Raw genomic sequence first — 27,930 nt, 5'->3', positions numbered from 1 at the left:
TGCAAAAACCATCAAGCGCTATGATGAAACTTGCTCTCATGAGGACCGCCACAGGAAAGGAAGACCTAGAGTTACCTTTGCTGCAGAGGATAAATTCATTAGAGTTAACTGCACCAGCCAAATAAATGCTTCACAGAGTTCACATATCAGACACATAATGGACACCAATAATAAGAAGAGACTTGCTTGGTCCAAGAAACACGAGCAATGGACATTAGACCGTTGGAAATCTGTCCTTTGGTCTGATGAGTCCAAATTTGCAATTTTTGGTTCCAACCGCCATGTCTTTGTGAGACACAGAGTAGGCGAACGAATGATCTCCGCATATGTGGTTCACACATGGTGCTTTGCTGGTGACAGTGTCTGATTTATTTAGAATTCAATGCACACCTAACCAGCATGGCTACCACAGCATTCTGCAGCAATACGCCATCGCATCTGGTTTGCGCTTAGTGAGACTATCATTTGTCTTTCAACAGGACAATGACCCAAAACACACCTCCAGGGTGTGTAAGGGCTATTTGATCAAGAAGAGTGATGGAGTGCTGCATCAGATGGGGCAGCAGGTAGCCTAGTGGTTAGAGTGTTGGGCCAGTAACCAAAAGATTGGTTGATCGAATCCCCGAGCTGACAAGGTCAAAATCTGTCGTTCTGCCCCTGAACAAGGCAGTTAACCCACTGTTCCTAGGCTGTCATTGTAAATAAGAATTTGTTCTTAACTGACTTGCCTAGTTAAATAAAGGTTAAATAAATAAATAAAATAAAAAATAAAATAGATGACCTGGCCTCCACAATCACCCAACCTCAACCCAATTGAGATGGTTTGGAATGTGTTGGACTGCAGAGTGAAGGAAAAGCAGTGTGCTCAGCATATATGGGAACTCCTTCAAGACTGTTGGAAAAGCATTCCTCACAAAGCTGATTGAGAGAATGCAGATAGTGTGCAAAGCTGTCAACAAGTCAAAGGGTGGCTACTTTGAAGAATCTGAAATATAAAATCTATTTTGATTTGTTTAACACTTTTTTGGCTACTACATGATTCCATATGTGTTATTTTATAGTTTTGATGTCTTCACTATTATTCCACAATGTAGAAAATAGTAAAAATAAAGAATAACCCTTGAATGAGTAGGTGTGTCCAAACTTTTGACTGGTACTGTATGTATGTATGTATGTATGTATGTATGTATGTATGTATGTATGTATGTATGTATGTATGTATGTATGTATGTATGTATGTATGTATGTATGTAAATAAATAAATAACTTGGAGGGGGGGGGGGGCATATAAAACCAACTGCTGGCCAAATTTGGACTATGGGTCACCAGTTGGGGAACCCTGCCACAGGGATGCAAACTTTTAGAGAAATATTCATCATGGAATAACATTGCATCATAATGTATACTGCATTAGCCATGGCAATTCTGAAACAATCGGAAATGAATTGATCTAAACTTGTAACTCATTCCATTGTGTTCTTTTTGTAGAATGGAATATTACATCACAATGGTTATGTGGGCCACCACCACCAAGCTGGCAGTCAACTGGCTGAACAGAGCCCAGAACAACTCCATACTGACACTGTGTGAGGCCACTACAGGAGTCTGCACTAAGGTGAAACACACGCACGCACACACGCACGCACGCTCACACGCACGCACGCACGCATGCATGCACACAGCGCCGCCCTCTTACACTGGCCCTAGCCCTTACTTGCTATCTCATACTTTTCTAGAAACATGAGGATGAAAGTGATAGCTGGCTACACAAACAGGTAAGTGATATGAACAGTAAAAGCATTTTATAACATTTATCACTCACCACACACATAAAAAAACAACCCATACATTACAGTCAAAACTTACAGAAGAAGGGGAGGCGGTAGGAGGGACAGAAGTGCACTTTACCGATTTATCTGTCTCATGTACTCAGACTCACTCCTCCTTTCTCTCCCTACTGTAGAACGAAGCGCCACTCTTCTCCCATGATGGATACAAGTTCTTCTTTACCAGAGCTATACCTCAGGGTGGGAGGGGCAAGTTCTTCCATATCTCCATGTCAACCTCCCAGGTAGAACAACACTGTCCTCCTTCCACTACCGTTCAAAAGTTTGGGGTCACTTGGAAACGTCCTTGTTTTTGAAAGAATAAAAAAAAAAAAGTCCATTAAAATAATATAAAATTGATCAGAAATACAGTGTAGACATTGGTAATGTTGTAAATGACTATTGTAGCTGGAAACGGCAGATTTTTTATGGAATATGTACATAGGCATACAGAGGCCCATTATCAGCAACCATCACTCCTGTGTTCCAATGGCACATTGTGTTAGCTAATCCAAGTTTATAATTTTAAAAGGCTAATTGCAATTATGTTAGCACAGCTGAAAACTGTTGTTCTGATTAAAGATGCAATAAAACTGGTCTTCTTTAGACTAGTTGAGTATCTGGAGCATCAGCATTTGTGTGTTCGATTACAGGCTCAAAATGGCTAGAAACAAAGACCTTTCTTCTTCGGTCTATTCTTGTTCTGAGAAATGAAGGCTATTCCATGTGAGACATTGCCAAGAAACTGAAGATCTCATACAACGCTGGGTACTACTCCCTTCAGAGTACAGCGCAAACTGGCTCTAACCAGAATAGAAACTTTGCAAGAGGACAAGTACATTAGAGTGTCTAGTTTGAGAAACAGACGCCTCACAAGTCCTCAACTGACAGCTTCATTAAATAGTACCTGCAAAACACCAGTCTCAACGCCAACAGTGAAGTTGCGACTCCGGGATGCTGGCCTTCTAGGCAGATTTGCAAAGAAAAAGCTGTATCTCAGACTGGCAAATAAAAATAAAATATTAAGGTGGGCAAAAGAACACAGACGTCTCTAGAAGGCCAAAGACCCCTCAGAAACACCAATACTCCTTAGCCGGCCCACAAGAATGGAATGGTCTACCGTATCAAAAGCTTTGGCCAAGTCTATAAAAATAGCAACACAACATTGCTTAGATTCAAGGGCATTGGTGACATCACTGAGGACCTTTAAGGTCGCAGTGACACATCCATAACCTGAGCGGAAACCAGATTGCATACCTGAGAGAATACTATTGACATCAAGAAAGCCAGTCAGTTGATTAGTGCCAATTCTTTCCAATACTTTTGATAAACAGGGCAAAATAGAAATAGGCCTATAACTGTTAGGATCAGCTTGATCTCCCCATTTAAATAAAGGACGAACCGTGGCTGCCTTCCAAGCAATGGGAACTTTCCCAGAGAGAAGAGGCAGGTTAAAATGGTCAGAGATTGGCTTGGTGATGATAGGGGCAACAACCTTAAAAAGGAAAGGGTCTAAACCATCTGACCCAGATGTTTTTTGGGGGGTCAAGTTTAAGGGGCTCGGACACAGTGAACGCCTGCAGCGAGAAACTTTGTAGCAGGGCAGGGGGAAAAGAGGGAGGAGCATCGGGGCTAATCGCATTGGAAGGGGTGGGAGATGAGGAAATGTTGGACGGGCAAGGAGGAATGGCTGAGTCAAATAGGAATCTTGACTTAATGAAAAGGTGACTAAAGTGCCCAGCCATGTGCTTCTTGTCAGTAACAACCACATCAACTTGAAGGGACAAGGTCAGCTGTGAGGAGGAGAGTTTATTCTTCAGATCTTTAACCATTTTCCAGAACTTCTTGGGGTTAGACCCACAGAGAGAGAACTGCTCCTTAAATTAACTAACTTTGGCCTTCCGCATAGCCTGAGTACACTTATTTCTCATTTTCCTGAACGAGAGCCAGTCAGCCTGAGTATGCGTGTGCCGAGCCTTTCGCCAAATGCAATTCTTGAGGTGGAGTAACTCTGCAAGATCACGGTTGAACCAGGGGCTGAACCTGTTTTTAATTCTCATTTTCTTTATGGGGTCGTGTTTGTTAAGCATACCACTAAAAATATAAAAAAGAAGGTCCAAGCGTCTTCGACAGAGGGGATCAAGCTGATTCTGTACCAATTTACAGAGGCCAAGTCATGAAGGAAGGCTTGCTCATTAAAGTTTTTTGCCACTCGTCAATGACAAATCAGGAAAGTTCGTTTCACTGAGCAGCCATTACGAACACAGGCTGTGAAACAGTGATCACTAAGGTCATTACAGAAAACACCAGACTGATACCTATCGGGATTATTTGTGAGGATAACATCAAGGAGAGTAGCCTTTTCTGGGTGTTTGGAGTCATACCTTGTGGGATTTGTAATAATCTGAGAAAGATTTAGGGAGTCCCATTGCTTTAGGACTTGGTCAGGTGGTTTAACCTGTTATGGCTAGGGGGCAGTATTTGCACGGCCGGATAAAAAACATACCCGATTTAATCTGGTTATTACTACTGCCCAGAAACTAGAATATGCATATAATTATTGGCTTTGGATAGAAAACACCCTAAAGTTTCTAAAACTGTTTGAATGGTGTCTTTGAGTATAACAGAATTCATATGGCAGGCAAAAACCTGAGAAGATTCCTTACAGGAAGTGGCCTGTCTGACCATTTCTTGGGCTTCTACACTCTCTTTATTGAAAACTGAGGATCTCTGCTGTAACGTGACACTTCCTACGGCTCCCATAGGCTCTCAGAAGGCGGCAAACTGGTGAATGATGCCTTTGGAGCCCCAGTAGCGCATTTGGATAGTGGTCGATCAGAGGACAATGAGACTGAGGCGCGTGCACGAGGCGACACCATGTTTTTATTTTTTCGTCTATGAACTGAAACAGGGTTTCCCGGTCGGAATATTATCGCTTTTTTACGAGAAAAATCGCATAAAAATTGATTTTAAACAGCGGTTGACATGCTTCGAAGTACGGTAATGGAATATTTAGAATTTATTTGTCACGAAACGCGTCGGGCGCATCACCCTTCGTCACCCTTCGGATAGTGTCTTGAACGCACGAACAAAACAGAGGATATTTGAACATAACTATGGATTATTTTGAACCAAACCAACATTTGTTATTGAAGTAGAAGTCCTGGGAGTGCATTCTGACGAAGAATAGCAAAGGTAATCAAATTTTTCTAATAGTAAATCGGAGTTTGGTGAGGGCCAAACTTGGTGGGGTTCAAAATAGCTAGCCATGATGGCTGGGCTATTTACTCAGAATATTGCAAAATGTGCTTTTGCCGAAAAGCTATTTTAAAATCGGACATAGCGATTGCATAAAGGAGTTCTGTATCTATAATTCTTAAAATAATTGTTATGTTTTTTGTGAACGTTTATCGTGAGTAATTTAGTAAATTCACCGGAAGTGTTCGGTGGGAATGCTAGTTCTGAACGTCACATGCTAATGTAAAAAGCTGGTTTTTGATATAAATATGAACTTGATTGAACAAAACATGCATGTATTGTATAACATAATGTCCTAGGGGTGTCATCTGAGGAAGATCATCAAAGGTTAGTGCTGCATTTAGCTGTGGTTTGGGTTTATGTGACATTATATGCTAGCTTGAAAAATGGGTGTCTGATTATTTCTGGCTGGGTACTCTGCCGACATAATCTAATGTTTTGCTTTCGTTGTAAAGCCTTTTTGAAATCAGACAGTGTGGTTAGATTAACGAGAGTCTTGTCTTTAAAATGGTGTAAAATAGTCATATGTTTGAGAAATTGAAGTAATAGCATTTCTAAGGTATTGCGCCCGGCCATCACAGGCTAGCTATTTTGACACCCACCAAGTGTGGTACTCACCAAACTCAGATTTACTATAAGAAAAATTGGATTACTTTTGCTGTTCTTCGTCAGAATGCACTCCCAGGACTTCTACTTCAATAACAAATGTTGGTTTGGTTCCAAATAATCCATAGTTATATCCAAATAGCGGCATTTTGTTTGTGCGTTCAAGACACTATCCGAAGGGTAAAGAAGGGTGACACGCCCGGCGCGTTTCGTGACAAAAAAAATCAAAATATTCCATTACCGTACTTGGAAGCATGTCAAACGCTGTTTAAAATAAATTTTAATGCGATTTTTCTCGTAAAAAAGCGATAATATTCCGACCGGGAGTCGTTGTTTTCGTTCAAAGAGAGAGAAAGTAAACATGGTGGAGTCTCGTGCACGAGCGCCCCAGTCTCATTGTTCTCAGATCGACCACTATCCAAATGCGCTGCTGTTTTTCAGCCATGGCCTGCAAAGTCATCATTCAACGTTCTGGCGCCTTCTGAGAGCCTATGGGAGCGTTAGAAAATGTCACGTTATGCCAGAGATCCCCTGTTTTGGATAGAGATGATCAAGAAGGCCAAGAAATAGTCAGAGAGAGCGCTTCCTGTTTGGAATCTTCTCAGGTTTTGGCCTGCCAAATGAGTTCTGTTATACTCACAGACACCATTCAAACAGTTTTAGAAACTTTAGGGTGTTTTCTATCCAAATCAAACAATTATATGCATATTCTAGTTACTGGGCAGGAGTAGTAACCAGATTAAATCGGGTACGTTTTTTATCCGGCCGTGCAAATACTGCCCCCTATCCCCAACAGGTTAACCACGTCTCAGTAATGACCAACACACCTGGATTGGAGCTGTGAACCCACACTTTCAATTGATCCATTTTAGGAAATAAGCTTCTAGTGTTAACGTGCAGAAACCCAGGCTTTTACGAGAGCAGCAATCAGTGAAGCCGATATCAGAGCACAAGTCAGAATTGGAGCTAGCAACAGTATATGGACCAGGGTGCACATGCACATTTCCCGATATCATCAACAGTAATACAATCAAGGCACGGCAGAGGACAGGCAGAGGACAGGGAGAGCTCTGCAGTGTTGATTTATAAGATTTCAATGTGCATTAGATGGCAACAAGATCATATTGTACAGCAATTTCATCAGGTAACATGAACACAAAGCCAGCGAGAGGTGGTTATGAGGCCAAAAGTCTGTGTAACCAATAGAGAGTCAGAGTCCCGAGTGTGGGAACAAACATAGTATATCCCACGGTTGGGTAAACAAGAAAGCTCAGTGTCAACAAAGCATACAGGATTCGTGAGGCAAATAGAAAAATGCACAAGAAAAAATATATAATGATTTGGGGCTAGCCATTGTAAGTTCAAAGTCACTCGCCCCAACAGTGCCTGTGTGCTGGAGGTGAACGAAAGCTCGGGAGAGAGGGGGGAGTGTGGTAGGGATACCTGTACTAGACAGGGAGAGACAAGACAGGGCAGACGGTGAACAGATCGCCAGGTGGAATCCCAGCAGCGGGCAACAGGAGTAGGTGTCACACCCACTTGGGAGAAGCTTTTATTTCTGAAGGCAGATTTCTTGTGGAAAATGCCAGTGGATGGTCTCTGAACAGCGGGAGAGAGCTTCAAAGGGCTCTGGATTTGGGTGGAGTAGCCTGTGAGATTCCTGCCATTTGTTGGGCTCAAAGGCTTCGACACCTCAGTGATAATTGAAGTTGTATCTGGTCTGTTTCAGTTCCAGGTTGGATGGTGTCCTCAGGTCTCTGCTGTTTGTTTGCCAGAGCCAACTGTAGCCAACTGTTCTTTAACCTGTAGTTGTCATGTTGACATGTATTGTTCCATTCCAGCCCAACACCAGCACAGACACTCTGCAGTCGCTGACATCAGGAGACTGGGATGTTACTCAGATACTAGCCTACAGCCAAGACAAGCAGCTCATGTAAGTCTCTCCACCCATACATTACAGTAACGTGACCAAATAGTACCATTATGATTCCTAAATACATATAATTTCTTATCACTTATAGTTGATCAAATGTTACCATGGAAACTTGACTTACCTTCTCTTGTTCAGGTAATAGTCATTGAACTCCAAACTGATCTTCATCACAATGTTTTACAGATACTTTTTGAGCACAGAGGATGATCCAAAACGACGACACCTCTACAGGTATAGTTAGAGAGTTTATTTTGTGAGAGATCACTCTGTAATTGTTTTTATCTAATAGGGTATAATCAATCAATCAATTAAATGTATTTATAAAGCCCTTTTTACATCAGCCGATGTCACAAAGTGCTATACCGGAAACCCAACATAAAACCCCAAACAGCAAGCAAAGCAGATGTAGAAGCACGGTGGCTAGGAAAAACTCCCTAGAAAGGCAGGAACCTAGGAAGAAACCTAGAGAGGAACCAGGCTCTGAGGGGTGTCCAGTCCTCTTCTGGCTGTGCTGGTGGAGATTATAACAGTACATGGCCAAGATGTTCATAGATGACCAGCAGGGTCAAATAACAATAATCACAGTGGTTGTAGAGGGTGCAACAGGTCAGCACCTCAGGAGTAAATGTCAGTTGGCTTTTCATAGCCGATCATTCAGAGTTAGAGGCAGCAGGTGCGGTAGAGAGAGCGAGTCGAAAACAGCAGGTCCGGGACAAGGTAGCGCGTCCGGTGAACAGGTCAGGGTTCCATAGCCGCGGCAGAACAGTTGAAACTGGAGCAGCAGCAGGTGGACTGGGGACAGCAAGAAGTCATCAGGCCAGGTAGTCCTGAGGCATGGTCTCAGGGAGGGAGGGAGGGAGGGAGGGAGGGAGAGGGAGAGGGAGAGGGAGGGAGGGAGAGGGAGAGAGAGAGAGAGAGAGAGAGAGAGAGAGAGAGAGAGAGAGAGAGAGAGAGAGAGGTTCTCACAGGACACCGGATAAGACAGGAGAAATACTCCAGATAATGCTAATAGCGTGGTTTACTGTATCTATCCTATATCAGTGCGGACACTAAAGGCCCGTTCAACCGCCGCTGTCTGTCATGTGAGTTCAAGTGTGGCTATGTGGACGGCTCCTTCAGCCACAACATGCAGTACTTCCTGCTCAACTGTAAAGGTGAGTGCTCCTGATCTTGAATCCTGAACACTAAGCAGCATATGTTGCACTTTCCTGAATCAGTAGATTTTTGTGATACATAAATACATTGAAGTCTTTGGCTATGCTGCAGAGGTTTTAGTGGGGTGTTTAGTGTCAAATATAAAAAATTAATAAAAAATATGACTCAAAATATTAAATTGAATTAGTGTTCAATGCTGTGGCAAAAGGTTGTATTGAATCTGAATGTGGTACACCACTAACCACTGTTTCTACTTGCCAATCAGATGTAGCTCAATGTGAACTGCCAGCCACAAAATGTGAACTGCCAGCCTGCATCCTACAGTGTTCCTGCTGTATCAAACTACAGTAGTTTGCTTCCTGTGTGTCAGACAGGTTCTGTCTGAAATGAGAGCAGGGCCCAGGGAGGGACAGATGAGGACGGGCTCAGCGCTGCATGGCTCTCTGAGAACGTTAGTCATCGCTCTCTCCTACTGGTGCAGTTGCCATGGCAGCTGATTTGTTTAGAGGGTCCGCTCTGGAGAGGAAAAAGGGCAACGGCCTTTTCATTAATTCGATCTTGTGAGTGGAGAGCAGCCCTGGTCTGTTCTGAGTAATAATAACAGCCTGGTATTCATTCAGCTGCTCCCCAAGGTGCTACAGACAGACAGTGGCTTCTCAGTAATGACACATGGCTGGCTGAGAGGGGTTATTTCTAGACTTGCATTACTAAAGATGGAAAGAGAGTGAGAGGCATTTTTTTCTCTGGTTTTTAAATACAGTGAAATGTGTATTTTGTTTGCTTCTCCATTTGAGGCCATTTATATGAACCTTCAAGTGTTTCTTCCTATAATAACCTCCACCTCTCTTTCTCTGCCCCCCCCATGTATCCCCATCCAGGCCCTGATGTACCCAGTGTTGCCATCTACAGCACAAAAGACAGACAGAGTGAGTGCTATGAAGCCTGACCCTGGCCTGTACCATGAAGGGCACTGAAGCTGAGGGGCATTTTATTCAGTATAGTGTCTTTATAATCACATCACAAAAAATTAAATGGGAAATGTGTTCGATGCTTCATGAAGCTGCCACTCAGACTATACTGTAAGTGAACAATGAGACTGTTTCTTCCATGTCACTGCAGAGGTCCTGGACCTGGAGACTAACGAGGGAGTGAATAACACGTACCACAACATGCAGATGCCCAAAGTGGAGTACGAGACCATCACCATAGACGATTACAGTAGGTATCCCTCCATGGTGCACCTATGCATAGGAAGCTAGACAATGCCCTTTTCAGCTGCATTCTTTATGATGACATTATATATGTCATCATATGGCCTCCCGAGTGGCGCAGTGGTCTAAGGCACTGCAGTGCTAGCTGTGTCGCTAGAGATTTTGGGTTCGCGACTGGGAGATTTTTCTTGTCTATATTGAAACATTCACAGTGTAGGTTGGAAAAGTATGTGAACCCCTAGGCTAACGACTTTTCCAAAAGCTAATTGGAGTCAGGAGTTACCTAACCTGGTGTCCAATCAATGAGACGAGATTTGAGATGTTGGTTAGAGCTGCCCTGCTTTAAAAAACACTCACAAAATTTGAATTTTCTATTCACAAGAAGCATTGCCTGATGTGAATCATGCCTCGAACAAAAGAGATCTCAGAAGAAATGTTTACTTGCATAAAGCTGGAAAGGGTTACAAAAGTATCTCTAAAAGCCTTGATGTTCATCAGTCCACGGTAAGACAAATTGTCTATAAAATGGAGAAAGATCAGCACTGTTGCTACTCTCCCTAGGAGTGGCGGTTCTACAAAGATGACTGCAAGAGCACAGCGCAGAATGCTCAATGAGGTTAAGAAGAATCCTAGAGTGTCAGCTAAAGACTTACAGAAATCTCTGGAACATGCTAACATCTCTGTTGATGAGTCTACGATACGTAAAACACTAAACAAGAATGGTGTTCATGGGAGGACACCACGGAAGAAGCCACTACTGTCCCAAAAAAACATTGCTGCACGTCTTAAGTTCGCGAAAGAGCACCTGGATGTTCCACAGAGCTACTGGCAAAATATTCTGTGGACAGATTCAACTAAAGTTGAGTTGTTTGGAAGGAACACACAACACTTTGTGTGGAGAAAAAAGGCACATCAACATCAAAACCTCATCCCAACTGTAAAGTATGGTGGAGGAAGCATCCTGGTTTGGGGCTGCTTTGTTGCCTCAGGGCCTGGAAAGCTTGCTATCATCGACGGAAAAATGAATTCCCAAGTTTATCAAGACATTTTGCAGGAAAATGTAAGACTCTCTGTCTGCCAATTGAAGCTCAACAGAAGTTGGGTGATGCAACAGGACAACAACCCAAAACACAGAAGTAAATCAACAAAAGAATGGAAGAAAATACGCCTTCTGGAGTGGCCCAGTCAGAGTCCTGAACTAAACCAAATTTGAGATGCTGTGGCAGGTAATTCCAAAGGGTTCACATACAATTTCTTGCCACTGTACTCTCACAGCAATCACACAAACCTTTCATTCACTCCTGAAATTGCCTCTGAAGATAGGCTAGCCAGCCGTGCCGATGGTTCCCATTGGGGATGAGAGTAGCATACTACAGTGATTTGAGAAGATTAGTAGAATGGTCCCACTTAAATTCTCTTTTCTAGATACTTTACTTAGGACAGCTAATCAGCCGTACCAATAATTGTCCGGGAGGTGAGCTTGTCACCTCTACCTTGTGTTGCTATTCAGAGTTCGAACCACTTTGGATGTGAGCTGCAGCTACACGCCTCTCTGGTCTGAAAGTTCATTTCTTTACCAATCCTTTATGCACTCTGGTCGAAAGGGGCGGTTCCGTCAGGCTGACACGCTCTCTGACCTCGCTCGGGGAGTGGCTACTTACTGTGCAAAGTTTATAGGAGACAAATGATCTCTTATGGCTCTTAAAATCACATTCTTATCTTAACTAAAATAATTTCATAGTTTTTCATATTTCATACACAACGTTAAGGATGGAGACTGTACATGTAGTGTTTATATAATCTTCAAGTTACAGTATTTCCTTTTTAACATTTTTAATGACATCACAAAATAACAACCCATATGACATTATTATTCTTTAGATCACCTCTGACCATTCACCACATTCTATGTTAGAAATATTGTTCCAGTATTCGCTTTAGAATGTTTTCGAGTTTCGGCGGGAAAACGTCACTGGAGACAAAGCACATTCCTTTGTGAATTTGGAGAGGGAGACCCTGGATCTCCTCTAATTTACAACAGGGTCCTCCATTGCCAAGCTGATCTGACCTATTTGAATCCTCACAGGACAGTCATGACACAGCATTCAGGATTAGACCCACCCTTTGTATAATGTCTTCATAAATGCTGATATGCACTACTGGGCTGCACTCTAACAATGGTATTAGTTATGAGATTTGATATGATAATTTAAGAAGAACATTTCATTTAGTCTTGTTTTTTGCAGCTCTGACGATGCAGATACTGAAGCCAGCTGGTTTCATAGACACAGCTCACTACCCCCTCCTGCTACTAGTGTAAGTATGGCAACAACTACCCCCGCATACACACAATACAGTTAATGTTATTCTAGATAAAAATATCATACAAACCCCAGTAGAGATTATATTAGAATTATAGCATATTCTGTTTTGACATTGGACTCATGACTTTGGACCATAACAGAGAGCTATAATGGATCATTGGTTCCACCTGTCCTCTGTTTCCCCCAGGGACGGAACGCCTGGCGGACAGATGGTGACAGAGCAGTTCCGTGTGGACTGGGCCACGGTGCTGGTGAGCAGTTATAGTACCATTGTGATCCGCTTTGACGGCCACGGGTCCGGGTTCCAGGGCACCAACCTCCTCCACCGCATCAGGAGGAAACTGGGCGTGATCGAGGAGAGGGACCAGATGGAGGCCCTCAGGTGAGAAGGAGGGAGAGACACACACCTGGAAACAGTATAATCTTCTTTGAGAATTCAAATAATTGCTCCCTCTTTATATGCTAAGACCATGTTACCAGATCTTACAGTTGCTATATGGAGGTACAGTTTAATTACAGTGGGAAAAACTATGATACAATTTTTCATTATAGTACTGGGTTGTTGTAAATCGAATAACAACAAAGCATTGATTGTTTATTCTTCTTTATTCTAGACTGATATCGAAAGAAATGTACATTGACAAAAGTCGAATTGGAGTATATGGAAAGGTAAGGAGAATCAATGCTTGAAGAAAAGAAGCTAGCTACTTATTCAAACCATGTAAAAATAAAAATCTGTTCCCTTTACTCCTCTTCTTGTCAACTCAAGTACTGTATCTGAGCTGAAGAAAGAGTGGGCGAGGGTTTTATTCTGTCTGGAACATAGAGCAGAAGCTCACTCCCACATATCCAAACTCAGCAAAAAAAGAAACGTCCCTTTTTCAGGACCCTATCTTTCAAAGATAATTCGTAAAAATCCAAATGACTTCACAGATCTTCATTGTAAAGGTTTAAACACTGTTTTCCATGCTTGTTCAATGAACCATAAACAATTAATGAACATGCATCTGTGGAACGGTCGTTAACCTCTCTGGGCTAGGTGGAACGTTAGCGTCCCACTCTATTCAACAGCCAGTGGAATCGCGTGGCGCGAAATACAAATACCTCAAAAATGCTATAACTTCAATTTTTCAAACAAACATATGACTATTTTACACCATTTGAAAGATAAGACTCTCGTTAATCCAACCACACTGTCCGATTTCAAAAAGGCTTTACAGCGAAAGCAAAACATTAGATTATGTCAGGAGTCTTCCCTGTGGCTCAATTGGTAGAGCATGGTGTGTGCAGCGCCAGCATGGTGTGTGCAACGCCAGGGTTGTGGGTTCGATTCCCACGGGGGGCCAGTACAAAAAAAAAAAAATGCATAAAATGAAATGTATGAAATGTATGCATTCACTACTGTAAGTCGCTCTGGATAAGAGCGTCTGCTAAATGACTAAAAATGTAAAAATGAGAGTACCCAGGCAAAAATAATCACAGCCATTTTCAAAGCAAGCATATATGTCACAAAAACCCAAACCACAGCTAAATGCAGCACTAACCTTTGATTATCTTCATCAGATGACACTCCTAGGACATTATGTTATACAATACATGCATGTTTTGTTCAATCAAGTTCATATTTATATCAAAAACCAGCTTTTTACATTAGCAGGTGATGTTCAGACCTAGCATACCCACCGAAAACTTCTGGTGAATTTACTAAATTACTCATCATAAACGTTGACAAAATACATAACAATTATTTTAAGAATTATAGATACAGAACTCCTTTATGCAACCGCTATGTCAGATTTTAAAATAGCTTTTCGGCGAAAGCACATTTTGCAATATTCTGAGTACATAGCTCAGCCATCACAGGCTAGCTATTCAGACACCCGCCAACGTCGGGGCAACCCTAAACTCAGAATTACTATTAGAAAGATTGGATTACCTATGCTGTTCTTCGTCAGAATGCACTCCCAGGACTTCTACTTCAACAACAAATGTTGTTTTGGTTCCAAATAATACATAGTTATATCCAAATACCTCCGTTTTGTTCGTGCGTTCAGGTCACTATCCAAAGGGTAACACGCGAGCGCATTTCGTGACAAAAAATTTCAAAATATTCCATTACCGTACTTAGAAGCATGTCAAACGCTGTTTAAAATCAATTTTATGCTATTTTTCTCGTAAAATAGCGATAATATTCCAACCGGACAACGTTCTATTCATTCAAAGAGGGAAAGAAAAAAATGGTGAGGTCTTGTGAAAGCGCATCTCCAGTCTCTCTGTCCCCAGGCAGACCACTGACAAACTCTGCTCCTGTTATCTGCCCAGAGACAGGAGACGCGTCAATCTGCTTTCTGAAGGCTTTAGAGAGCCAATGGAAGCCTTAGAAAGTGTCACGTAACAGCTCAGATGCTGTAATTTCGATAGAGATGCAACAGAAGGATTACAAATTGTCAGATAGGCCACTTTCTGCATGGAATCTTTTCAGGTTTTTGCCTGCCATATAAGTTCTGTTATACTCACAGATACCATTCAAACAGTTTTAGAAACTTTAGAATAATATGTATATTCTCATTTCTGGGCAAGAGTAGTAACCAGTTTAAATCGGGTACGTTTTTTATCCGGACGTGAAAATACTGCCCCCTAGCCCAGACAGGTTAAGACACTAACCGCTTACAGACGGTAGGCAATTAAGGTCACATTTATGAAAACTTAGGACACTAAAGAGGCCTTTCTTCTGACTCTGAAAAATACCAAAAGAAAGATGCCCAGGGTCCCTGCTCATCTGCGTGATCGTGCCTTAGGCATGCTGCAAGGAGGCATGAGGACTGCAGATGTGGCCAGAGCAATAAATTGCAATGTCTGTACTGTGAGACGCCTAAGACAGTGCTACAGGGAGACAGACAGCTGATCGTCCTCGCAGTGGCAGACCCCGTGTAACAACACCTGCACAGGATTGGTACATCCGAACATCACACCTGTGGGACAGGTACAGGATTGCAACAACAACTGCCCGAGTTACACCAGGAACGCACAATCCCTCCATCAGTGCTCAGACTGACTGCAATAGGCTGAGAGAGGCTGGACTGAGGGCTTGTAGGCCTGTTGTAAGGCAGGTCCCCACCAGACATCACCGTCAACAACGTCGCCTATGGGCACAAACCCACCGTCGCTGGACCAGACAGGACTGGCAAAAAGTGCTCTTCACTGACGAGTCACTGTTTTGTCTCACCAGGGGTGATGGTCAGATTCGCGTTTATCGTCAAAGGAATGAGCGTTACACTGAGGCCTGTACTCTGGAGCGGGATTGATTTGGAGGTGGAGGGTCTGTCATGGTCTGGGGCGGTGTGTCACAGCATCATTGGACTGAGTTTGTTGTCATTGCTGGCAATCTCAACGCTGTGCGTTACAGGGAAGACATCCTCCTCCCTCATGTGGTACACTTCCTGCAGGCTCATCCTGACATGACCCTCCAGCATGACAATGCCACCAGCCATACTGCTCGTTCTGTGCATGATTTCCTGCAAGACAGGAATGTCAGTGTTCTGCCATGGCAAGCGAAGAGCCCGGATCTCAATCCCATTGAGCACGTCTGGGACCTGTTGGATCGGAGGGTGAGGGCTAGGGCCATTCCCCCCAGAAATATCCGGGAACTTGCAGGTACCTTGGTGGAAGAACAGCAAGAACTGGCAAATCTGGTGCAGTCCATGAGGAGGAGATGCACTGCGGTACTTAATGCAGCTGGTGGCCACACCAGATACTGACTGTTACTTTTGATTTTTTGGCCCCCCCTTTGTTCAGGGACACATTATTCAATTTCTGTTAGTCACATGTCTGTGGATCTTGTTCAATGTATGTCTCTTTTGTTGAATCTTATGTTCATACAAATATTTACACGTTAAGTTTGCTGAAAATCAACGCAGTTGACAGTGAGAGGACGTTTCTTTTTTTGCTGAGTTTAGATATGATGGGGTGAGCTTCTGCTCTATGTTGCACTATAAAAGGAATAGAGTGCCATTTTGGATTCATAACTAGAGAGCAACTACACACTACGGCCCAGTAACAACATAAATATTTCAATCAGTTTTCAGTTTGGCACTCAGTCCTCATTTGTCTATAGAAAGTTAGAATTTGTATGCAGTTTGTCTTTGGAGTGGTGTATGTGAAGGCTCTAGCCTTGATATGTCAACAATGTATTTCTATACTGTTTGTTCAAGAAATACGATACTATTAAGTGTCCCTCACTAACTGTACCTTATCTGTCGATATAGGTTTATGGAGGATATTTAGCCACCCTGCTTTTAAGTGCTGAAGACTCCCTGCTTAAATGTGGAGCAGCCGTCTCGCCCATCACAGATTTCAAGTTATATGGTATAACGTAATGATTTGCTTTTGCAACATCATTTCTTGCTGCATGAATCATTTCTCACTACAAACAATGTATTATAGTTTGAACAGTGCCTTATAACATGCTATTATGTGTTCCTTCTTTATATACCAGCTTCAGCATTTTCAGAGAGATACCTTGGATCACCAAAGACAGACTCTCGAGTATACTCGGTAAAGATTCATCACTTCGTACACTTTATCCGCTAGTCAGACAAGATGTGGAATAATTTGTATTTCATGCTGCTGTTCGCTGTCCTCATTCCTTCAGGTGGCAAGTTTAGCACACCGGGCAGCTCACCTAATGGACAGGAAGTACATGATCATCCATCCAACTGCTGATGGTAGTCATTACTATCAATAAGTTAGCCTTTCCTAGATCTATTGGTTTGTGCTGTCTTGCCAACTCCTATTTGGGCATTGGCTTAGTGTCAAAGCAGTCTTATTAACTTTGAGGCTGAATGTTGAAGTACTGTGACTGAATATACGCCTCTTTCATGTCATGTTACCCTCTCTCCTTCCCTAAAGAGAAAGTCCATTTCCAGCACTCTGCAAAATTCATCAACCATTTAATCAATGAGAAGGCAAATTACTCTCTACAGGTAAGCTTAACATCTTGACACTTTAGCTTGACAACATGTTTAGGACATTGTTATGAAGGCGTTATGAGCAGTGTGTCAAATATTGTTACCTACCTACGTCTTTTATTTTGTAATGTCTCTGTACTGTAGATCTACCCAGATGAGGGACACTTCCTACATAGCGATGGCACACGGCAACACCTGAGCCAATCACTGGTTAACTTCTTTGAGGAGTGTTTCCGACTGCCGGACTTACCAAGCGAGGACAAGAAGGACAAGGAGGATGAGGGAGATGTTTAAACCAGCTGACATGTGGTTAACACTCAGCTACCACAGCACAATATGCAACAAATCCTTCTCAACTCATTACCCCCACCCATAGCGTGGCCCAGATCTGTTTGTGCCGTCTTGCCAACTCTGATGGTCAGCTGTGACAATGCTTATTTATAGTTGGCATTGGCAAGCCAGATCTAGGACCAGGCCAACCTACTCCAGCCTCTGTATAATTTGGGCTCCTCTTTAGAGCACAGTACCTGCATGTACCAAGGACCTCACACCTCGCTCTTCATTTTTATTCTTCATCACTTTTGGTTGGCTGACAACTGGACTGGCCAGCAAGACATCTCCATCATGGATGTTGTTGACTTTGGTTAAAAAAAATATATAATCTTAGCAGTGAAGAAGTAATTTTTTGGGGACCAAATAATCTGGTCACTGAAGAACCCTCTAGTAACCCCCTTGTGGACAGCTAAAGTAGTGAACCACCACTCCAACTGGCATCCATTGAGGGATGCATTTCCTCTCCCACCACACACACACAAGTAAATCTATAGTGGGCTACGAACATCAAGGGTCATTTTCATTGCAGTAAACATGGAAGAGTTACCTGTTGTTGACTTCACCATCCACCAGAGAGTTTGTGTCCATGATTCTGATGTTAGAACAGCAGCACACAGAACAATTTATTTGAATTGCTGTTTGTAATGTTGAATATGTCTTTCAGTAAGTAATGTGGCTTTGAGTTAATGTATGGTGGTCACATCGGTCCATGATGTCCTTTCCAAATGAGTGAGGGTACAATGTTATGATCCCAAAGTTAAAGTAATACATTTTTTCCACTCCTATCATTTGGAGTGGCGCTCTAAGTGTTATGGAAGGGTACAATTCAATCCGTAGCGCTGAAGATATGTGCTATAGTGCAATTGAAATGTAAAGGTAACTTCTGAATGTGGGAACATTGCTTTAAAATTCCTATCGCGCTGAAGTGCAGGTTCTTCAGTGCTACTGATTGAATCGAGCGCTTAGTCACTGTGCCTTACTACTGGGGGTAAACATATTCATGTCAACGACTTACACTTTTGTAACATTGGACATAATTTACTTGAGTTGAATCATTGCTCAGACCAGTCCATATGGTTGAAAATGTAATGCGATTTTATAACTCCCATTATAAAAGTGTACTATTATTCTTGTATAATAGACAAACCTGAGTTCTGGCTGTTGTAACTATCTCAAAAGGTTCATGAGGCATATTCAGTGTACGTTTTAGAATGTGTTTTTTTTGGTGAGTTAATGTTTGGTTCTATGTCAGCTCATTTAAATGAAGTGTTCAGTGGCTTGACCGTCTGTCCCCATGACCTCACTTCTGTTAGTAGTCAGTGAAAGTTGTCAGCTGTTTTACAAAATGTTGAAAAGTCTAACTAGAACTGTGTGTGTGACTTGTACATAAAGCATTTTCAAATTTACTTGAGTACATTTTCTTCTTGGTGGCTTTGTTTTCATTGGACACTGTCCTTTAGTGTTAGTGTGACACTACAGAGCTAAAGAAGGAAGTTTACCATAACTGATGTTGCTTGTGTGTGGTAGGAGTTGAGGTAGACATTAGGGCATGATAGTTATAGAATAATACTATTTAGCAGGAACTAACCAGGGACGGTAGTGCAGTAGATTCTAAAAACACCAGCCATATCCTTTTAGCCATTGATAAGATTTATTTCCAGTGTTTAGGAGCCCATGCCCCTCCACTCAAAGAGAGAACATGCCATAATGATACAAACGGTCCAGCAGCTCAATGAAGCCTTTTCACATGCAGGGAGAAATCTCTCATCACTCCCCAGAGAACCACTGGACTATCACCAGTCTGTAATCTAACACCCACCCTACCATCAGCAACATCTCAATACTGTACTTTTTACTTAGAAAAAAAATCTGGACATTTGATGGAAATGAAACAAAAAGGCAGCTAAAACATGGCATTTATATACACATGGTACTTATTTTATACAGAAATATTTTAAATTCAAGTTCTGTTAATGCAAAAAAAGGAAATGAAAAAACAAAAATATAAAAAAGGTGAAGACCAAAGTGGAATGCCTAGGGAATGGAAGCTCGGCGTTCCTCTGTTTAAGATAGAACCTGTAGAACGACAGTGTGTCCACGATAATGTCATTCACACTAAAATCTTTATGCATCTCAACAAAGACAATTTGGCACCCTTTACATTTCATTGAGGCACTTCCTATTGCGAAAGAAACATGATTTCTGATTTGATTATTCATATTCTTCTCCCTCTTGAACCCCCCCATCTGATGCCCTTAATTGACCAAAGCATGAAACCACAAGTACACAGCATATTGAATTAGAGGGAAGTAGTTGTTCACTGCTTTTTTCTTAAAAGGGTGGAATAAAAACCGTTTTTTTTTTTGTATTTTCATGACGTCGTTAGTCCAGTGTCTTGTCACAATGCACCTTGAAAGAGGTCAATCGACGGCGGTCACAGAGCACATATGGCAGTCCAAAACACAAGCTATCCCGAAAATAAAAACACTTCAAGTAGAGAGAGAGGAAGGGAGATCTGTACAATTTAAAATGTGAACAAGCGACTAAAGCTTTAGTCAGTATTACAGCAAGCATGTCATACATTCTTAAAATTTGGCTACTGTAAGACTCACTTTTAACCAACCGAGACCCTCATACAACAAAAATAGTTCCTCTGCAATACTTTAAAAAAAACATTTTTTCACTACTGTAGCCTACCTCCTACAAGTCAGTTACTGTATTTTCACAATCTTTAACTTGAAACACCAGCCATGTTTACACTTCCTTACACCAATCAACTTTCTGACTCATCAGTTCATCCACGAGCAAGAGGCCCTCGAGTTGCAATCTTCAGCATAACAGGGATTTCTGTTAGGAGTGAGGATTTCTCTACCCCAACGCCCATCCCAAAGTCTGTCATTTGTCATGAAAAAGGAGAAAATGTATCAACATGAATTGAATGTTTTGTTCCATGCCTTGTGTCAGTCAGATAAACCACCCCTGTGCAGTAACCCTTATTATTTTAAGCGTACAAACACAAACCACCAAACAGACTGAGTAAACACTAACGTCACTTCACAGTACCTGTACATGCTCACTGGCCATTTACAAACATCACTCACATCCACTTACAGACTCTCAAACACATACACATCTCACAGACAGAAAGACAGACAGACACACTCCTAGCCAGACAGACACCACCTCTCACAGGTACTGGTAGAAGCGAGACTGGACCACCTGAGCACCAGAGAGTTTGTGTGGGTGTGCGGTGGCCGACAGATTCAGGCTTTTACTATGGGGACCTGCGTCTCCGTTCAGCAGCTCAGCTGGAGTTGGGCGTTGTGAGAGGGGGTCTGAGAGGGACGACGACAGGGCCTCCTGGGCCTGGTGGTTGGGGTTCTGGGGGTCGGGGTTGCGTAAGAGGAGCAGTGCCCCCTGGTGTTCAGAGAAGTCCAGGCTTACCTCGGGGTTGGAGGTGCGGTGGCGCTCACGGGCAATCCATTCCCGGATAGAGAAGTCCTGGGAAGAACACTTGGGCTTCAGCCGGTCCACGGCCGACAGCTCTGCCCGCGAGCCCCCACCCATCCCCCCCTGCCAGTCCCCCATCACAGACAGCTCAGCAAAGTCCCTCTGGCCTCCCATGGTGTGTCTGCGTCTGATGTTCTTCTTCTTGTCCCTGCGTCCCTCTGGAGAGCGGCTCTGCTGGGTGCCCACCCCGAACATGTCGTCTACGGACGTCCGCAGACGGAACTTCAGCCGGTCTGTGATCTTGAGACGCCATGCAGGCTCAATCCCCTTCTCTGACTCGCTGCGGGAGGAGGAGCTAAGGCTGCTGGTGGAACGCCCCTTAACCACCCCCAGAACGCGAGACAGCCTATTGGAATCCTTGTCGCTCTGCCCTCCGTCCAACGAGGAATCGCTGTCAGCCTTCTGACGCGCTGCAGATTTCTTCCTGGAGAGAGTATCACACTCGATGAGTCTGTGGGAGGAGAGGGGCCTGGGCGCATCCGGCACATCTGATTGGCAGATATCTTTCCCCGGCCGGGTCTCCTTCATGCTCCCAATAAACACCGATAGGTCGCTCTCGCTGTCCGTCTCCATGGGCCGGCCCTCACTAATCAGCTCACTACGCTCATCATCAGCGTCATCTCCTCCCCTGCTCTCGGCCACCGAGTGTACCTCTGGACTGAGCGTGCTCAGCTCGGCCCCGGTGAGGAAGGTCATGGAGGAGGTGGTGGAGTAGTCTGAGGTGATGGAGCTGACCTCGGCCCCCAGGCCACTGGCCCCAGTTTCTGGTCCCAGGGCACCTGTCCTGCCATGCCTTACCCTGGGTCCCGTCACAGACGCCTGAGAGCTGGTGCTGTTCATGGTGCCCAGGTCTGAGACCTCATCGTAGTTGGAGGGTGGGTCCGACAGAGATGACTGGTGGACCACCTGCCTGCGGTGGCCGAGGCGGGGGGAGCGTGTGGAGGAGGAGGTACGGAGGCTGAGGGAGGGGGTGTGTTTGGGAGAGGGGGATGGAGAGGGCTGAGACATGAGGCCGTCTGAACGGGACTCTTTCCCATTGGTTTGGACCCTGTCCCCTGGCTGTTCCCCTCTCTCGCTGGCCTCCCTCTCCACATCCGTCTGGCTGTCTGGGGACCAGGCTGGGTGGAGGTCCTGGTGGCTCAGGCTCTGTTGTTCTGGCTGCTCCTTCTTAGCAAACACAGCGTCCAGGTCGTCGTCAGAGCTGCTGGGCTGAGCCTTGTCCTTGGGCTTCTTACGCTTGCGGCTGACAAAGAAGGAGGAGCGAAGCATCTCCCTGCTACACTGGTCCTTCCCAGAGCCCCACAAGCCCTGCTGGGACAAAACACCAGGACGTCAGTCACACACACCAATCACTAATGTCTACTTTTAAAAAATCCACCTTTCCAGAAACAAGTCTCTCACCGTTGCCGCTTGTTATAGACCCCCCTCAGCCCCCAGCTGTGCCCTGGACACCATATGTGAATTGACTGCCCCCTATCTATCTTTAGAGTTCGTACTGTTAGGTGACCTAAACTGGGACATGCTTAACACCCCGGCCGTCCTACAATCTAAGGTAGATGCCCTCAATCTCACACAAATTATTAAGTAACCTAACAGGTACAACCCTAAATCCATAACCATGGGCTCCCTCTTAGATATCATCCTGACCAACTTGCCCTCCAAATACACCTCTGCTGTCTTCAACCAGGATCTCAGTGATCACTGCCTCATTGGCTGCGTGCGTGATGGGTCTGCGGTCAAAGGACCACCCCTCGTCACTGTCAAACACTCCCTAAAACACTTCAGCGAGCAGGCCTTTCTAATCAAGCTGGCCCGGGTATCCTGGAAGGATACTGACCTCATCCCGTCAGTAGAGGATGCCTGGTTGCTCTTTAAAAGTGCTTTCCTCGCATCTTAAATAACCATGCCCCATTAAAAAAATGCAGAACTAAGAACAGATATAGTCCTTGGTTCACAGACTTGACCAGCACAAAAAGATCCTGTGGAGTTCTGCATTAGCATCGAATAGCCCCCGCGATATGCAACTTTTCAGGGAAGTCAGGAACCAATATACACAGTCAGTAAGGAAAGCTAAAGCCAGCTTTTTCAAACAGAAATGTTCATCCTGCAGCACTAATTCCAAAAAGTTTTGGGACACTAAAGTCCATGGAGAATAAGAGCACCTCCTCCCAGCTGCCCACTGAACTGAGGCTAGGAAACACGGTCACCACCGATAAATCTATGATAATCGATCATTTCAATAAGCATTTTTCTACGGCTGGCAAAGCTTTCCACCTGGCTATCCCTACCCCAGCCAACAGCTCAGCACCCCCTGCAGCAACTTGCCCAAAATAGCCTCCAACACTCTACTCAGCAAACTGGATGTAGTTTATCACAGTGCCATCCGTTTTGTCACCAAAGCCCCATATACTACCCACCACTGCGACCTGTATGCTCTCGTTGGCTGGGCCTCGCATCATATTCGTCGCCAAACCCACTGGCTCCAGGTCATCTATAAGTCTTTGTTAGGTAAAGCCCCGCCTTATCTCAGCTCACTGGTCACCATAGCAACACCCACCCGTAGCACGCGCTCCAGCAGGTATATTTCACTGGTCATCCACAAAGCCAACACTTCCTTTGGCCGCCTTTCCTTCCAGTTCTCTGCTGCCAATGACTGGAACGAATTGCAAAAATCACTGAAGCTGGAGTCTTATATCTCCTTCTCTAACTTTATGCATTAGCTGTCAGAGCAGCTTACCGATCACTGTCCCTGTACACAGCCAATCTGTAAATAGCCCACCCAACTACCTCATCTCCATATTGTTATTTATCCTCTTGCTCTTTTGCACCCCAGTATCTCGACTTGCACATCCATCACTGCAGTGTTAATGCTAAATTGTAATTATTTCACCTCTATGGCCTATTTTTTGCCTTACCTCCCTACTGTTCTACATTTTAACACACTGTACATAGATATTTCTATTGTGTTATTGACTGTATGTTTGTTTATGTGTAACTCTGTGTTGTTGTTTTTGTCACACTGCTTTGCTTGATCTTGGCCAGGTCGCAGTTGTAAATGAGAGCTTGTTCTCAACTGGCCTACCTGGTTAAATAAATTCAAATTCTGCTCTGAAACTGAATGGTCAATTGCTAATCAATCTGGATAAGAACATCTGCTAAACGGCAAAAAAGAAAATAGGAGGTAAAAGATGGACAGAAAACTTGGTGCCACTTACCTTTGATTTGGAGGAGTCACTGCATGCTGAATCTGGGAGAGGAGAAGGCATGAGAAACCATCTTTAAAGCATTTACAATCTGCTGAACAACACAATTATCAAGTCAGGGAGAGAGGACAGACTGTAGGGAGAGAGGACAGACTGTAGGGAGAGAGGACAGACTGTAGGGAGAGAGGACAGACTGTAGGGAGAGAGGACAGACTGTAGGGAGAGAGGACAGACTGTAGGGAGAGAGGACAGACTGTAGGGAGATCACAGGGTAGAGTGAAGAGACCGACAGAAACCTGCACTGTGAGGGGCAGGAGATTCAACAGAGGGGATTTGTAGCTCACAAAGATGAAGGAAGGAAACAGAAGAAAGACACTGTCCATGAGAGTGGAGGATGAGAGGAGGTGGCCAGGAATGGAGGGATGACAGGAACAACATGAAACCCGGCAGTGTGCATTAGGACAGGAAGCAGCTCATGCTCATAACAGGACGTACCCAAAGGGACTACATCAACACATCACGGACCACAGGTTACATCAGTCACAAACGATTACAATACACAGTCAGCCACCAGCAACAGGGCATTTGTTCTCATCTCAGAGACATCAATCACATAGGAAGGGATGACAACACGTCTCTGTTAAGGGGACGTGTGTTGTAGTCCGTTGTTCCACCCATGCAGGCTAGCCACGGTAAAATGGGCAGGTTGTGCAATATGTCTACAACTCTATTCTATAATCCCTGTAGCACTCTTGAACATTCTGTGTTAGGTCAATTGAATATGATTGACGACCACAAACACAACAAAACAAGGTCCGTACAAAAACCTTATCAAAGGAACCCTTCCCTTCATAAATATTAGCACTATCAAGCCAGAATAGTGTGTGTATGGTGTGTGTATGGGGGGGTATGGCTTAAAGGAAAACCACACATCTTCTGGTATTTGATTCATTAGTCCATTGCTGATGCATCATACAGATATACAGCCGGTATGACACATTTTGCATTTGATGCACAACGCAGAATCATACAGTACATGTAAAGTTACAGCCTTATTCTCAAATTGATTAAATAAATAAAAAATCCTCAATCTACACACAATACCCCAGAATGCCAAAGCAATACGTTTTTTTTTTACATTTTTGCAAATGTTATAAAAAACAAAAAACGGCTGATTCAAATAAGTATTCAGATCCCTTGCTATGAGACTCGAAGGTGCATCCTGTTTCCATTGATCATCCTTGAGATGTTTCTACAACTTGATTGGAGTCCACCTGTGGTAAATTCAATTGATTGGACATGATTTGGAAAGGCACAGACCTGTCTATATAAGGTCCCACAGTTGACAGTGGATGTCAGAGCATAAACTCTCAGACCATGAGAAACAAGATTTTCTGGTCCGATGAAACCAAGATTTTACTTTTTGGCCTGCATGCCAAGCTTCAGGTCTGGAGAAAAACCTGGCACCATCCCTACTGCGAAGGGAGACTTGTTAGGATCAAGGGAAAGATGAACATAGCAAAGTAGAGAGATCCTTGATGAAGTCCTGAGCACTCTGGAGCAGGTTCTGAGACTAGTGTGAAGGTTCACCTTCCAAGAGAACGACCCTAAACACACAGCCAAGACAACGCAGGAGTGGCTTTGGGACAAGTCTCTGAATGTCCTTGAGTGGCCCAGCCAGAGCCCAGAGCCAGAGCCCAAACATCTCTAGGGAGATCTGAAAATAGCTGTGCAGCAACGCTCCCCATCCAACCTGACAGAGCTTGAGAGGATCTCCAGAGAAGAATGGGAGAAACTCCCCAGATACATGTGTGCCAAGCTTGTAGCGTCATACCCAAGAAGACTCGAGACCGTAATCGCTGCCAAAGGTATTTCAACACAGTACTGAGTAAAGGGTCTGAATACTTATGTAAATATAATATTTCCATATTGTTTTGATAAAAAACAGTTTTTGCTATTGTCATTATGGGGTATTGTGTGTAGATTGTTGTTTTTTCCCTCAACAACAATGTAATACATTTTAGAATAAGGCTGTAACGTAACAAAAATGGGGAAAAAGTCAAGGGGTCTGAATACTTTCCGAAGGCACTATATGATGAAAAATGCATCATAACGGCTGTATTTCTATATTTAGAAAACTCTATATCTTCAAAACTTGATCGCTGACATGCAAAACAGTTTGGGACTATATCAACAATGGACTATTGAAACAATGGAATTTTCCTTGAAGTGTGTTTTGGAAGGTCCGAGTTGGGGTCAATTCTATTTAAATTCTTGTCAGCTGTATTTGACATGGAATATCTCCATATAGGAAATGCTATTTACCTTAATCATTTGGAATATAGGTGGAACTGACCCAAACTCTGGTGTGTATATCAGTGTGCTACACAAGGTTTTTGATGGGGAAGGTGGGTGTTTGATAGATGTGGATGGTTGGTGTGTTGTGGGAGAAGTGAGGGAGGAGCTAGGTGGCAGTGTTGGCTGTAGTTGGTGTTTCTGATGCTGAAAAAAAAACTGTGGTTCATTGATAAGACTAGCGGTGAATCTCAGAAGTCTTTTCCTGATTCCTTGAATCATCTCCTCACCTCTTTCACATAACATCAGAGGGAAGCAAGGAGAGATCTCCTCAGACCTTCTCCTCCAATGCCGTCCTTGCTTCCATCTAACATTTTGAGTAGACTGCACGCAATAAATAATACAATACCTTCGAGATTCACCCTATGATGTCCATCTCAAATGTATGATTGAGAGTCAAATGTGACAGGAGGGCAGAAAGGGACAAAAGCAATCAGAGCTACTTTACTTACTATCTCACCGGCATCCATCTAACCTCCCTAGTCAATGTGTGTGTGTGTAACTATGTTCTGATCTCTCCTAGATGTCTGTTGAGTGTGTTAGACAACAGCCAGCTCAGCCCCCCACCACTACAACCCCCCCCCCCTCAGACACCATGACAGTAATGCCACATGAGCAGGTGGTAGTGAAACCGTGGTTTGACCGTACCATGCTACTTGTCCTCGCGATCAGCTTTAGAGACAAGAGACAGCAGAAAGGCTTTCAGAAGAAACTATTGCAGGCACTGCTCTGTATGTATCCATTAGGTTTGAAGGTATTTTCATTTTAGAGAAATGTGAAAAACGTGCACACCAACAGGAAATGACAAAACATCGACGTCTCTTTCTTTCTTTTTTTCCCCCGCTCCTTCATGTTTCACCCCAAGTTAACAGAGCTGAGGGTTTCTGCAGACTAGGCAGCTACACTGGGGACAACACTCATCGTCCTTCTTCCTACAGTCCCAGCTGTCCACCACTGACATTACAGAGTCCACCAGTGACATCAGCGAGTGATAGACGCCACCCACTTGGCCTGTGTCAGATTGGGTCAATGTGTGAGTGCTGGACAGGGACAGGGGAGAAAAAACACACACTACACACAAACCAAGGGTAGAGGTCAGAAGGGTTAATACTTCCACTCTGTTGTTTTGTTTGTTTGTTGTTTTGGGGGAAAGAACATGCCGGGTTTATATGGGAGGGGAAGAAAAGAACTGAAAGAAAAGGAGTCTTCATCTCAACATAAAGAGGAAAGCACGGGGAGAGATGACATG

General features: G+C 43.8%; 2 protein-coding genes across 6 annotated transcripts in view; one reads left to right on the top strand and one right to left on the bottom strand.

Moving 5' to 3' along the window:
- Positions 1-19,019, top strand: part of LOC106569194 (A-type potassium channel modulatory protein DPP6) — a 172,659-nt gene extending 153,640 nt beyond the window's left edge. For both annotated transcript variants that reach the window (XM_014140303.3, XM_014140301.3), the window contains 16 exons: positions 1,489-1,615; positions 1,737-1,775; positions 1,964-2,071; positions 7,532-7,623; positions 7,807-7,854; positions 8,665-8,777; positions 9,657-9,704; positions 9,898-9,996; positions 12,236-12,305; positions 12,501-12,695; positions 12,928-12,982; positions 16,579-16,678; positions 16,809-16,867; positions 16,965-17,037; positions 17,222-17,295; positions 17,425-19,019. In XM_014140303.3, the coding sequence (XP_013995778.2) occupies positions 1,489-1,615; positions 1,737-1,775; positions 1,964-2,071; positions 7,532-7,623; positions 7,807-7,854; positions 8,665-8,777; positions 9,657-9,704; positions 9,898-9,996; positions 12,236-12,305; positions 12,501-12,695; positions 12,928-12,982; positions 16,579-16,678; positions 16,809-16,867; positions 16,965-17,037; positions 17,222-17,295; positions 17,425-17,574 (1,450 nt within the window). In that variant the 3' untranslated portion in view covers positions 17,575-19,019. The remainder of the gene's footprint in view (positions 1-1,488; positions 1,616-1,736; positions 1,776-1,963; positions 2,072-7,531; positions 7,624-7,806; positions 7,855-8,664; positions 8,778-9,656; positions 9,705-9,897; positions 9,997-12,235; positions 12,306-12,500; positions 12,696-12,927; positions 12,983-16,578; positions 16,679-16,808; positions 16,868-16,964; positions 17,038-17,221; positions 17,296-17,424) is intronic.
- A 223-nt stretch (positions 19,020-19,242) lies between these two features.
- LOC106569193 (rho GTPase-activating protein 21) overlaps positions 19,243-27,930 on the bottom strand; it is a 71,679-nt gene continuing 62,991 nt past the window's right edge. For 3 of the 4 annotated variants that reach the window (XM_045694144.2, XM_082960888.1, XM_014140299.3), the window contains 2 exons: positions 24,339-24,370; positions 19,243-22,434 (listed from right to left, as the gene is read on the bottom strand). In XM_045694144.2, coding sequence (XP_045550100.1) covers positions 20,800-22,434; positions 24,339-24,370 — 1,667 coding nt within the window. In that variant the 3' untranslated portion in view covers positions 19,243-20,799. The remainder of the gene's footprint in view (positions 22,435-24,338; positions 24,371-27,930) is intronic. The other variant, XM_045694146.2, reaches the window with a different exon arrangement.

The sequence above is a fragment of the Salmo salar genome, chromosome 14, assembly GCF_965601325.2.
Source record: "Salmo salar chromosome 14, fSalSal1, whole genome shotgun sequence".
In the NCBI taxonomy this organism is placed as follows: Eukaryota; Metazoa; Chordata; class Actinopteri; order Salmoniformes; family Salmonidae; genus Salmo; species Salmo salar.
This window is presented reverse-complemented; position numbering and strand designations above follow the sequence as displayed.